Source organism: Populus euphratica, unplaced genomic scaffold, assembly GCF_000495115.2.
Source record: "Populus euphratica unplaced genomic scaffold, PopEup_1.0 scaffold39.1, whole genome shotgun sequence".
Lineage (NCBI taxonomy): Eukaryota > Viridiplantae > Streptophyta > Magnoliopsida > Malpighiales > Salicaceae > Populus > Populus euphratica.
In genome coordinates, this window is record NW_011499897.1 from 1,164,771 (window position 1) to 1,177,643 (window position 12,873).

Sequence of the window (12,873 nt, forward strand, 5' to 3'; positions counted from 1 at the left end):
CCCTTTATTTTTAAATCTAAAAATACCTAAAGATCTAAAAATCCTCAATTACAACCCCTAAAAGCCTTTAATCACTCTAGAATTTAAAAATTAAATTGAAAAAAAAAATAATGCGTGGTCTGATATGTGGTCTAATTTTTATGGCATAGTTAAAGATGAATCATTTTACAATGATTTTAATAAAATATAAAGATTAAAACATAAAAATATAAAAATAAAGGGATGAAATATATAAAATAAAAACTTAAGGAACAAGAATTTATTTGTCTTTTCCCCTAGGGAATGGTAGGAAAAATGCATTGATCCTGTGACACCTAGACATCGTGGCGATAAATTAAAAAATATATCTCTTAATTGAAATAAAAAAAAATAGATAGTTGACATCTTGTTCTTTTAGAGAAACAAGGTTTTATTGAAAAAGTCGTTACCTGTTATTATGGTCACTAGGAATCCTAACTAGTTAACAGAAATTCTATGATATGAAAATGGTTACGCAAAAAGAAAGATGTTATCATCCTTTAAGTGTTTTTTTCAAGAGGGGTTGCATTGCTGGTTTTGTCTAAAATTGCTAAGAATTTATTTTTTTATTTTTTTTATTCTTTCTTTCATGTTTCTGACTTTGGCGTTAATGAACAATTACTACGAATATTTTCCACTTTGGCATTAGTAAATTCATACAAATCTAAAAAATATGATACTCCTAACTTTAGCGTCAATGAATATTTTTGTAAAAAATAAATTTGAAGAAGAAATTTTTTATATCATTTTTTCTTGTTTGTCCTTTATTATTATTTGCTCTTTTTACATGAAAATAAAAAAAATATTGCAAGAAATATTTTCAGTTAATAGTAATAGTTCACAGATTGAGCACATCTATAAAAAATACAAACACAAAGAAAAAATAAAATAAAGTGCGAAAGGCCCACAAAAAAATCAATGAAGACCTCAGATATTTTTAAAATTTTCTGTTATTAAAAGGGGTTTTGTTTGGTCAAATATCAAAGTAAAGTAGACACAAAAATTATAGTCAGGACATAAGGGTGTGTTTTATCAAAGATACCCCTAGCAAACACAATTTGGGTCTGTTAGGCCTAAAGTTTAGACCTGACCCACTCTTTTTTTCTCTTTGGGCTAGATCTAGCCCAGTCATGCTTGAAAGGTTTACACAGTAACACATGTATACAACAGTAACCAGTTAATTATTTTAGCAAGAAAGGAAAGAAACTTACCTAAGCGTGCTATTACTAGAAGTGAAGTAAAGGGAGACTGAGCTAAAAAAAGGGTTGAGGGGGACGGTGACTAGTATAGAATTCGCTGCCCCTTTTTTCCATACTTTTCTTTTTTTAGAATTTCTGGTAATGCTTTTTTCTTGATTTTTTTTTAGGGTTTCTCTCTAATCGTTCTCTTTTCAGCATATATTGAGATAAGCATTTATAATATAAAAGTCTCATTATTTATAAAAAGTAAACTCTCAATCAAACTCATTCTATCTTTTGAAGTTCAAATTAAAATCGAATTTAAAAGTAGAAAACTATCGTTATCTTAAAGTTAAGGATTATTTTGAAGATAAAGATAAAATAATAAAAATATATTGCAGTCTCTAGTTTTCGTGCAAGTTGACAAAATAAATAAATAAAATTTAATTTTATATTTTAAACCCCATAAAAATTAAATTAAAATTAGCAAAACAAAATTAAATTATAACAGTTCCCTGCAATCATTCCACGGTAGCTTTGAGTATAAAGGGATGGTAAGGTCTCCAATAAAAGATCTACATCAATTAGTTTACTTTACTAACTAATTCAAAAGATTTTAACCAATTCACTCGAGCAGGCCTAATTAAAAATTAATTTTCAATGCCAAAACAAAGAATATACAAACACTGTTTACATTTTTTATCATTAAGAAAAATATTAATTATGAACTTAACATTTGATGCATATATTTGTTAAAATAAGTAAATAATTATATGCATCAATAATATATGATAATGATAACAAAGAGTAATTAGAAAGTTGAGAAATAAATATAGAGTAAGAGATTTGGTCCAGTGTTGTGGAGAGCCATTTTTTTCTTTATTTAATTATATGTTAATTTTTTTTGTCAAGAAAATTAATAATTTTAATTCTATTGAAACAAAATAATTTTCTAGCATAATCCTTTATTTTTTTATTAATATTTTTTATCATAAAAAAATTAAATTGTTTGTTTTATGCCATTTATTTAATAAAAATATAAAAATAAAAAATTATTAAAAAAACAGATGATTTCAAATAAAGTTACAAAAAGTTTCTCTCTAATTAAAATAATTTTATCTTATTAATAAGTTTCTTTTTTTTCTAGTTTTTATTAATAAAATATTTAATTTTTAGATCACATTTCATAATTATCCTAAAAGCAAGTTTAAAGTAAAAAAAACCATGTCTTCAAAAAACATAACTTGATAGCAAAGAAAAACTAATTAAGGGACTGATACGTGTAGATACAATTTTAAGCACCTAAAATTAAAAAACTACACATGTACAAATATATGAATTTATTAAATATATGATCAGGTACAATCTTTATGTAATGTATTCTTTTAAAAAAAGAAGACAATCATCTGATTCTTCCCTTAAGTTTAATATATGATGACTTGATTTATTTGAAAAATTAAGTCAAGATTTATGATTTGCAAGAACGCAAATTCGAGTGTGTATTACAAAACAACGTTTGGTGATTTGATGCTTTAAATAGTACTTTTAATTTTTCTTCAAAGTGTTGTTGAAAGACTCTTGTGAAGTTTAAGCTTGATCCAATAGAGCTTAGCGAAATTTGGTAATTTGATGCTTTGAAAAATACTTTTAATTTGTCTAAAAAGTGCTGTTGAAAAACTCTTATGGGGCATTTAAACTTGATCCAACAGAGCTTCATTCTTTTTAGACTTTAAGCGTAGATGAAATTTTAGACTTTAAGCTTAGATGAAAAAGGTTTAAGAACTTTTGAGAGAGCTTCCTTGTTTGAAGAGAAAAAAAGCTTCCTTGCTTAAAGAGCTTGTCTTAAGTTGAGGCCTTTTATTTATAGAGATCTGTAAGAGCTCTCAAGTTCCTTTTCAATGTCACATGGCATAATTTTATTAGTTGATATTTATTGATAGGATCTTGTATTTATAACAAGATAACTTAACAGGATCTTGCATTTATGACAAGATATCTTGAATATCTTATCCTAAGTGTCAACCTTTTATTGGCCAAGAAATATATAAAGACTTATTTATTTTTCATGTCATATATTTCAATTTTACGTTCTTTCTTTTAAAACAAAATAACACGTGGTGAAATTTAGTTGGTAAAAAATTTATGTTTCTACGGTATGTTATCTCTTTAACTATCTAGTTCAAATTAAGAGAAGTTAAATTTTAATGAATTTTCTTATTAGATATGAATTACTTTTTTTGAACTAAATCAGAGAGCATTGATGAGAAGAGAACTTCAATTTTGAATCCAAATATTAACTCAAGGACTAAAATTGAAAATGGTAAACAAAAATGATAAAGAGCATAATTTTGGAAGACGAAAGAACCAAGTTCAAACTTACAGAAGGCACTATAAGATTTCACAGTTTTACCGACGAACAAATTCTGGCAATATGAGATTTAGAATTCATTGAAAAAATTTTAACCATCTAAATCACTGACGAAAAACATCTGTCAGCTTACCATTCATTGATAATACCGGATTCCATCATTGAGTTTGTCAGTAAAAAAAATATTACTGATGGTTCTACAGATGAAAATGAATACCGAAAAAAATTCTCGCTTGAAATATACCAACGGATTTATTCTGTTGATGATAGTGGCATATCTAGTAAATATTTTTCTACTCCCGGTTAAATGCCGACGAATGATATCCCTTTATAAATTTATTGGTGAGTGTGATATTTGCACCAAGCTACTGTGAAATGCTAATAGACTTTATCCATCTATAAATTCATTGGTGATGATGTCATTTCCTGCTCTATGTCAAATGTCAACGGATACATTCCATCTGTAAATCCCCTGGTAAGTATTTTTAATTTTTAAAAAAAATTATTTAGAATAAATAATATAAAATTATATAAATTAATAGTAAAAAAAACCAATTATGCAAATAAGATTTTATTAAACATCAAAAACAAAGAAATAAGGTTGAATAATATTCATTATAAATTCAATGTGTTTAAAAAAAAATATCAAGTTAGCATAATGACGGAGCTGGAAAAGAAGGAGAAAGAGGGGGAGGCTGGTTGTTATTTGGCCAAAAAGGAAACTCCCATGTATCACCACTCTGTCCAATCATATTCATGACCATTTGGTGTAATTGTTCATAATTCGACAAGAGTTGCTCGTATTTTTTGATGAGATTAGCCATGTGTTATTTCAAGGCCATAATATCCTCAGATTGGATGCTCGATACTGATTTTGAGCTCTCAAGTTTAGAACATTACGAGCTGCCCGCAAGTTCTCCGTCGTAGTATTAGAAAGCTCTTACACCTGATTTTTATCGGATCCACTAAACAATCTTACCTTCATCCACAAATCCAAATCAAAATCCGAATGGGTCAACGTATCGTTCTCATATCTCTCTCTCAACCGACTATTATAAGTCTCTTAAAAACGAAAAAAAAATTATCATATCCAATTCAATAAAAATAATAACTTACAAAATAAAATAGTTGAACAAACATACTATAAAGTGTTAAGCGCAGTTGTCAACAAACCGTTGCATCTCTTTCTGGCGGTCTTGACTCCATATGTGCATCTCAACAAACAATTTCATTGGGCTCAGCTCATGTTCAAGAGATGTAGTCTGTAAGAAAAAAAATTAATAAATTAATAATAAATTATTTAACAATATATTTTATTTAAATTAATCTTACCATTCGTTTTGCATATACAACAAATGAAATGGAGCCGCTAGTGTGTGTTGTCACCAAGCCATGAATTAAAATAAAATAAGTTATGTTTCATTTAAAAATTTAATTTCATAAATTATTTAAAATAAAATAAATATCAATTAAAAGAATCATGACCAAATCTGATAAATAAAAAAATTCAATTCAGAAAAGAATAAGAGAAAATAAAAAAAATAAGAACCACAATTAATATAAAAATGAAATTAAATCAAATTCTAAAAAATAAAATTTTAAAAATTCAAAACAAAATATATATATATATATATATATAGAAATATCAAAAACTAAATTTAATATAAATAATAAATAATAAAAGGTTTTTTAATTTTTTCACAATTTTTTATAAAGATTTTTCTGTTTCTCATAATCAAACTAAATTTTTTTATTTAAATAATTTTTTAATAATAAACAAGCATAGTAAAAAATTTTAAACAACTTAAAAAAACTCGGTGCCGTACTATCTGAAAAGAAACGGTCACAGAGGAAGCTCAATATTACAAGGTAGGCTCTGAAATACTCATGAGCGAGATGTCCTTCACTGTCTCCTTTTTTTTTACCCTTTCTTACTGTGCTCCAGGAGCTCCAAAAATAGTGGTGGAGGCAGGGCTAGTGGGGTCTCTGGCCTTGGCCCTGCCAAAAAAAAAAAGGTAAATAATATTCCCCTCATAAATCCAGCAAAATTTAAATTTTAGCTAAATGCTAGTGAAATTTATATTGCTCCTTTAAAATAATTCCTGGCTCCGTCCCTGTTTGGAAATAAAGAAATGCAAACGTACAAGTTTATACTAATATTTAATCAATGATAAAAGATTGAGTGTATCGATAAAGAAGGTGAGTTATGTGCAAACCTATGTCATTTTCTTCTTGGTTTTCAACATACTTTTCAGCACGAGTATTAAAATTATTAAAGTTATTTACCAAACAGTGGGCAGCTCTAGTGCTGGCACGTTGTTTTTATTATTATTATTATTATTATTATTATTATTATTATAAATATTATTATAAATATTTAAATTAATTTATATATATATATATATATCTGGATTAATTTCATAAATTTAAAATTAACAACCACATATCAGCGGCTTTTTAGTCAATAAAAACAATGACAACCTAGGCTAATTACACAGAAATTAAAAAAAAAAAAACGAGATATATAATAAAGGGTGAAGATGATGTTGTGCGTGCGTGGAAGACACAATAAAAAATAAAAAGAGAATGTCTTTATATTTTATTTTATTTTATTTCATTGATAAGGGATGGATAAAATAATGAATATAAATTATTATTTTACTTTAGTTTAGAATGGGCATTGATTTTTTTAACTAACTCAAAATGATAATTTATTTACTCGTTAAAATCATGTTAAAATCATGTTAAGAAAGTATTTATAATCATTATAAAAAAATAATTTAGATAATATAATCAAATTATAATTCATTCAGCTATTAAATCATTTCTCTTAATATATTTCATAACAAAAAGTCAATTAAACCAATGATAGTTAAAATCTAATATAGTTGAAAATGCAAGATAATAATTTCATTAATTATGTATTTTTTTTTCATAATCATCATGTGCTCATTATTTTTTAATTTTTTAAGTTTGTTCCTAATTTTTTTAATTGTAATTTTTTTATTTACAATAAATTTTTTAAATTTTATCTTCATGGTTTTTTCCTGTTAGATTTTAGCTTTATTTTAAAAAAAAAATTCATAGTTTTTTCAATAATTTTATTATTTAAAATTAATCTAGATAACATTGAAGTTTTTTAATTGAACTCAAGTTCATGTTTTAGATTTACTTGATTTTAAAAAAAAAAAACTAATATTTTCTAGTTTGAATCTTTTTTTTCTTGGTTTTCCTTAATTAAATTAGTATTATGTTGTTTAATAATCTACATAGACTGGGATGTGGTTCTTTTTCTTTTCTTTTTTTGTTTTTTTATTTACTATTATTTATTTATTTTTTGTAAATATTTAAATTTTTAATTTAATCTTAAATTTTATGACTTAATTTTTAACTTATCACTTTTTTTATATTTAAAAAAAAAATGTTACAGCTCACGCCAACATGCGGATAATATATTTAGTGAAATCTAACCTCTCTTGATTACTTTCTCTCTCTTGGTTGTATTTATTCAGTTTTTCCTGTTTTGATTTATTTTATTTTCCTATTATTTATTATTTACAATACGCTTTTCATAATCATGATATTTCCGATTTGATTTACCACATGAGATTAATGTCTCCTTCTCATATGGAATTTGCTGCTTCTCTAAGAAGCTCAACACGGGCACTCCCCCAACACTTATGCTGGACCATAATGCCACAGAACTATCCCCGTGCTCGCCAATAATGGAGGCCTACCAAAGAAAAGGTAAAAGATTCAGAAACAATTTTTCCCACAAAAATGGCAGAAGATTTCACTGCTCATTAGTGACCACATGATCGCTTTTTTAACCAAAATGCACAATCATAAATAAAATTCTATATTTTATTTATTTTATTTTATTGCAGAATTCAATGAATTATCTGCCAACTTTCGCGCATCAAAGCTTTAAACCTAAACATTAAAGTAGCACAAAACAAATTTTAACATCTAAAAGAAACTGCAGTGGGGTAAAGTATGTGACATAGTAATTATAATAACAAGTGATTCTAACTAATTAGATATAGATTTATTATAATTAAATAAAAATATTTTTTAAATAAATTAAATTTTTATAGGAGTTTAAAAAATCAAATTAATCACTCTTAAATTTTTACATATTGGAGTTTTTGAAAATTATTTTTTTAAATAGCTGTGGAATCATTATTCCAACCATTAAATTTTTATATTTTTAAAATATCATCTCAAAGTCCTAATTTTTGCAATTTTTTATAATTTTTCTTGTTATTTTTTTATTTCTTGTTATTTTTGAATTTTATGCTTGCTTCTTTTATAATCTTGGATTCTTATTTGTTTTCTAGTAAAAGTAGAAATTGTAGCTTGTTTAAAATTTTATAAACCTTTTAAAAAAAGAGACCCTATTAATGTTATTTTAAAGAAAATAAAACCTGTAAACTTAAAATTCGGATTTTTTTGCTCATTAAAATTCTCATATATTTTTTTATTTGTTTTGTTGTCTTCAGTTTCCACCAACATCACTATAATTTTGCATGGAAAAAAAAAAACTACACGCAAGATCAGAGAACTCACCTGCACATCCTGGGCATTGACATCAAGGTGATCTGCAATCAAGAACCGAAACCTGGAACTATCCAGATTCGTACCAGATCCAACAACTCGATTCGAAGGAAACCCCGACAACTTCCACGCCACATAAGTCAACACATCAACAGGATTCGACACAATCATCAAGATCATCCCGGGAGAATACTTAGCAAGCGGAGGTATAATTCCCCGAAACAAAGCAACATTCCTCTGCAACAAATTCAACCTAGACTCCCCCGCAATCTGTCGAGCCCCAGCACTAACAATACAAAGATCAGATCCAACAGTGACGTTGTAATCAGTGGACGCCATAATTTTGGTGCGGGGTAAAAAAGCAGCAGCGTGTTGGAGATCAAGCATTTCTCCACGGAGCTTTTCAGGTTGGGCATCAACAAGGGCAATCTCGTCAGCTAAGTCTTGGGTTAAGATTGTTTGGGCTATTGCCATGCCTACATTGCCAGCACCAATAACAGAAATTTTAGTGCGGCGTTTGGTGGGTGATGGTGGGGATGTGTTTTGGATTGGTTTGAAGAACATATCAGATAGGTCCAGACCCCCTGGGCCTAAAGAAGAAGCTGAAGCACTCTTTTGCATGGTGAGAAGTGAGAGATGAGCAGAGCTCTTTTGTGTTGTTAGATGTTTTGTTCGCGGGGACAGGGTTTCCCAAGTTATTGTGGTATTTAAAGGGGAAGAGGGTGAAGGAAAAGGACAGGTGTTTCCTTTGAACTTTCAACGGTCAAATATTGTATCAGGCTTTCATGTACAAAATTGGTTGAATTGGACTTCAACATTTAAATATGTTCCTTTAGTTAGATAGTGTTTGTAATTTTTGTAGTATTTATTTTTTAAAATATTTTTTATTTAAAAATATATAAAAATATTATTTTTAAAAAATTTATTTTAATATTATAATATCAAAATTATTTAAAAATATTAAAACAAATTATTTAAAAAAATTATTTTTTTGAAAAATATGTATAGTACCCAGATAAATACACTCTTAATAAATAATTGTAGTTTTTTAAATATCAATAGTTATTTAGAAAAAAATTGAATTTCACAAACATGCTGCATTGTATTATTCATATTCAAGGAGAGGTTTTCTTTTTGTAAGAAAGATAGTAATTTTATCAATACTAAAATGATATTAAGAATTATTATTTTTTATCATTATAAAGACTCTACAGTTGTAGTATAAATACTGTATGCAATGCATTGTTCACCTTATCATATTCTTTGGATTTATTATGTAAATTTATTTTGTTTATTTTAATCCTCAAACTTTTTATTTTACATGATTTCATCTGTTTTAGATTAAAAAACAATTAAATCAAATTTGTTGATCAAAAATAAAATTAAAAGACAAAGAACTAAAGATAAAAAAAAAAGTACAATAAAGAAATGATGTTTCCAAAGTTATCATAAAAAAGTTGACTTTAGTCATCAGATTTTACAAATTATATCTATTCGATCCCTTAATAATTTTTTAATTTAATTTTGATATAAAAATTTATTTATTTTTATTTTTATTTTTTTAATTTCTAATTTGAAAGAAAAACGAGAGGAAGGATGCTGAATTTTAAAAATAAAAAAAAAATTAGTATTGACACTTCTTCCGACTACCAAAATAATTGATATTGATATCAAAATATTTTATTTAGCGAGGAAAGTTCAACTTAGTTGTTTCTTCTACTTAAAATTACCTTAAAATCATATTGAAGCTTTTGGTTTTTTTTTTTTAAGGTTATTGACGGGTTTTCAATATATTATGCTCTTTTTGAGGTGTTTTGGATCATAAAAAAAATATAAACATATGTTTTTACAGTCACAATAATTAAAATCTAGGAAATGTTAGGCAACTTGTCACATTTTAAAAAAAAAAACATTGAGGTGATAATTTGGGTCTTCACTTACACTGTATATATATCATTTAGAATTGGGTCTTCACTTATTCTAATATTTTCAAGGCAACCAAGATTATTCACTAATTACCTAGTCTATACTTATATTTTATCTCTGTATTAAAAATCATCAAATTAAAATAATGATTTTTATAAATCATTCTTGTTGCTAGTTACATTAAAATATGTATATGTATATGTATCTGTATATGTATTCATTTGATGAAATATCATTTGAATATTTCATTTCCTCTCATAATAAATATACATCTAATTATAAGCATATAGATTCAACAGGTAGGATTATTAAGTAATAAAGAGTTGATGTTGAAAATTAAGATAAAATATATAATTTGATTCATTTTAGAATTTATTATTTATTAAATAACTATAAGCAAAAAAAATAAATCATAAAAATAATTAGTTCATTTGAGAAAAGTTACAATATCAGGCTAAGTATCACAACTTATTTTACCCATCCTGAATATTGTCCTTTTCGTTTAGTGCTGGAATAATAAGTTATTAATAGATGGTGTTTTTTTGAAAAACATTGTTCATCCTGAATATTGTCCTTTTCGTTTAGTGCTGGAATAATAAGTTATTAATAGATGGTGTTTTTTTGAAAAACATTGTTCATTATATTCTTAGGATATGTCTTTCATCGATGAGAACTTGACACGATATGATAAAGTACTATTTAGTTATATCCAAATAAATAAATGGATTTCACAAACATGATGCATTTCTTTATTCATATTTATGCAGGGATTTTTCTAGAAATACAGTAAATTTATTAATATTAAAGATACAAAACAAATTACTATCTTGAAATTAATTAAATATAAAAATCGAAACCAAGAAAATAGAACTGACAATACCCTTCAGAGCATTGGTAAAACATAATTTATGAACAAAATCATGCACACAGAGGAGTCTCTTGTTATCATAGATCAACGAAGCACAGCCGCACCACCAGATCTTATCAATGAAAGATCTTAAACATATCTTAACCATCCCACGCTGTCAATAATTATCAGTCATTTTTAAATACAATATATAATTTCTTAAACTTTATTCGGACATAATCTTTCAAATTTTTAGAACATAAAACCCTTATACGAAGCTTGGAGTATATATCTTGTCTGCAAATCATGTCCGAAATGATCAAGCTCTGATCATAGTAGGAAAACAAATAAAGTTGTATGTATTTAAGAAGAATTAAATAAACACCACTTTATTAAAGTTGAAGCAAATGCTTCGTACATTTCTTGTATATTTGAATCATATAAAATATATATATAAAAAAAAGTGCGACGTGGATATAAAGCAATCCCTGTGAAATGCCGTTGTTGGGAAAAAAAATTAAAGTGCGACGTGGAAGCAATCCCTGTGAAATGCCGTTGTTGGGAGAATTTTATGTTGATAGTTTATAAAATAAAAACAATTGATTAACATAAATATATATATATAAACCACCTTTTCATTATTTATTATAATTAACTAAACAGTACATTGGAATGGAAGGTAACAGAGCCAAATCAATGGGCAGGCGGTTTCTTATGGATCCATTGCGTGCTTTCATGGCTATAGTTTCTAGAATCATGATGGAAGAACAAGCCAAGTCTGTGGGCAGCAGCAGTAACGCCGATTACTGCCTACAAAATTCTAGGTGGAAACCCTAACCTTTTTCCCCTTTGACAAGAAACTTCTCTCGGATTTCCCATTAACCATGATAAAAATATTATCCTCGAGTTTGGAAAGAGTCAATTCTTCTCCCACCGCCAAATTCATGGGCTAGTGCGAGCTCACTGCATCATTGTACAATAACAGACGATATATTTTTATATTTTCACAGTCTTTTCAAAAAAGTTTAATTTGTTATTTTAAATTAATATGTTCTTACATTTTTAGATAATTTTAAAACAAATATTATTTAAATATACTTCTAAATAAAAACCTCTTTAAAATATAACTACAACCTCCTTCTCAAACACCCTAAGTACTGTCCTCGTTTATGTTGCGGCAAAAATGGTAGGCCTCGTTTCCAAAGAAAGGCTAAAAAGACTAGGCTAGGGTGTGTTGCAAGATCTTGACTTCACAGATTTTGACACGTGTATGCTTCATCCAAGAAAAGCAAACTTAGGTTACGAAAAAAGATGCCACGCAAAGTCCTTGAATTGCTAGAAGTAATACACACGTTTTTGTGGAACATTGACCGCTCCTTGCATGAGTGGGGAAATGTACCTTACCTTTATTGACGATCCCTCGCGATGCAGTTAAAAATTAAATACATAAGAAGAAAAAATTGTTACTTTAAGATTTTTAAAATAAAAGTTGAAAATCAACAAAACTGACCGTCCATTTTATTAAAATAGAACAAGGAGACATGTCATTCAAGTGCGTATGTGACGTGTTATCTATTGATGTATTTTATAATCAAAGGCGGTAATTAAAAAATCAGTTTATAAGTTTTTAAATTTTTAAAATTTAGAATGCGTTAAGGTGGAAGATGTGATTGCTTTTTTTAAAAGATATAATTATAAACTAGCCCTCTAGAAATTAAAAATATATGTTTTGTGTAGATTCCATTGAAAAAAGTTAAAGTCGTCTTCAAACCAAACACCCTTTATTTTTAAATCTAAAAATACCTAAAGATCTAAAAATCCTCAATTACAACCCCTAAAAGCCTTTAATCACTCTAGAATTTAAAAATCAAACTGAAAAAAAATTATAATACATGATCTCATATGTGGTGTAATTTTTATGACATACTTAAAGATGAATCATTTTACAAAGGGATTAAATATATAAAATAAAAACTTTA

General features: G+C 26.9%; 1 protein-coding gene across 1 annotated transcript; it reads right to left on the bottom strand.

Moving 5' to 3' along the window:
* Positions 1–5,485: 5,485 nt before the first annotated feature.
* Positions 5,486–8,786, bottom strand: LOC105132306 (L-lactate dehydrogenase-like). Its single transcript, XM_011035714.1, has 3 exons — positions 8,134–8,786; positions 7,165–7,297; positions 5,486–5,562 (listed from the first exon to the last, which is right to left on the bottom strand). Exons 1-3 carry the CDS (start codon positions 8,740–8,742, stop codon positions 5,486–5,488), a joined length of 819 nt encoding a protein of 272 aa, XP_011034016.1. The 5' UTR covers positions 8,743–8,786.
* Positions 8,787–12,873: the final 4,087 nt, after the last annotated feature.

Coding starts and splice junctions, on each gene's coding strand:
- LOC105132306 (XM_011035714.1), bottom strand. CDS start 8,742: ATGCAAAAGAGTGCTTCAGCTTCTTCTTTAGGCCCAGGGGGTCTGGAC. Junction 7,298..8,133: donor TCAATGCCCAGGATGTGCAG/GTGAGTTCTCTG, acceptor TTTCTTTGGTAG/GCCTCCATTATTGGCGAGCA. Junction 5,563..7,164: donor GGAGACATTAATCTCATGTG/GTAAATCAAATC, acceptor TTTTTTTGGCAG/GGCCAAGGCCAGAGACCCCA.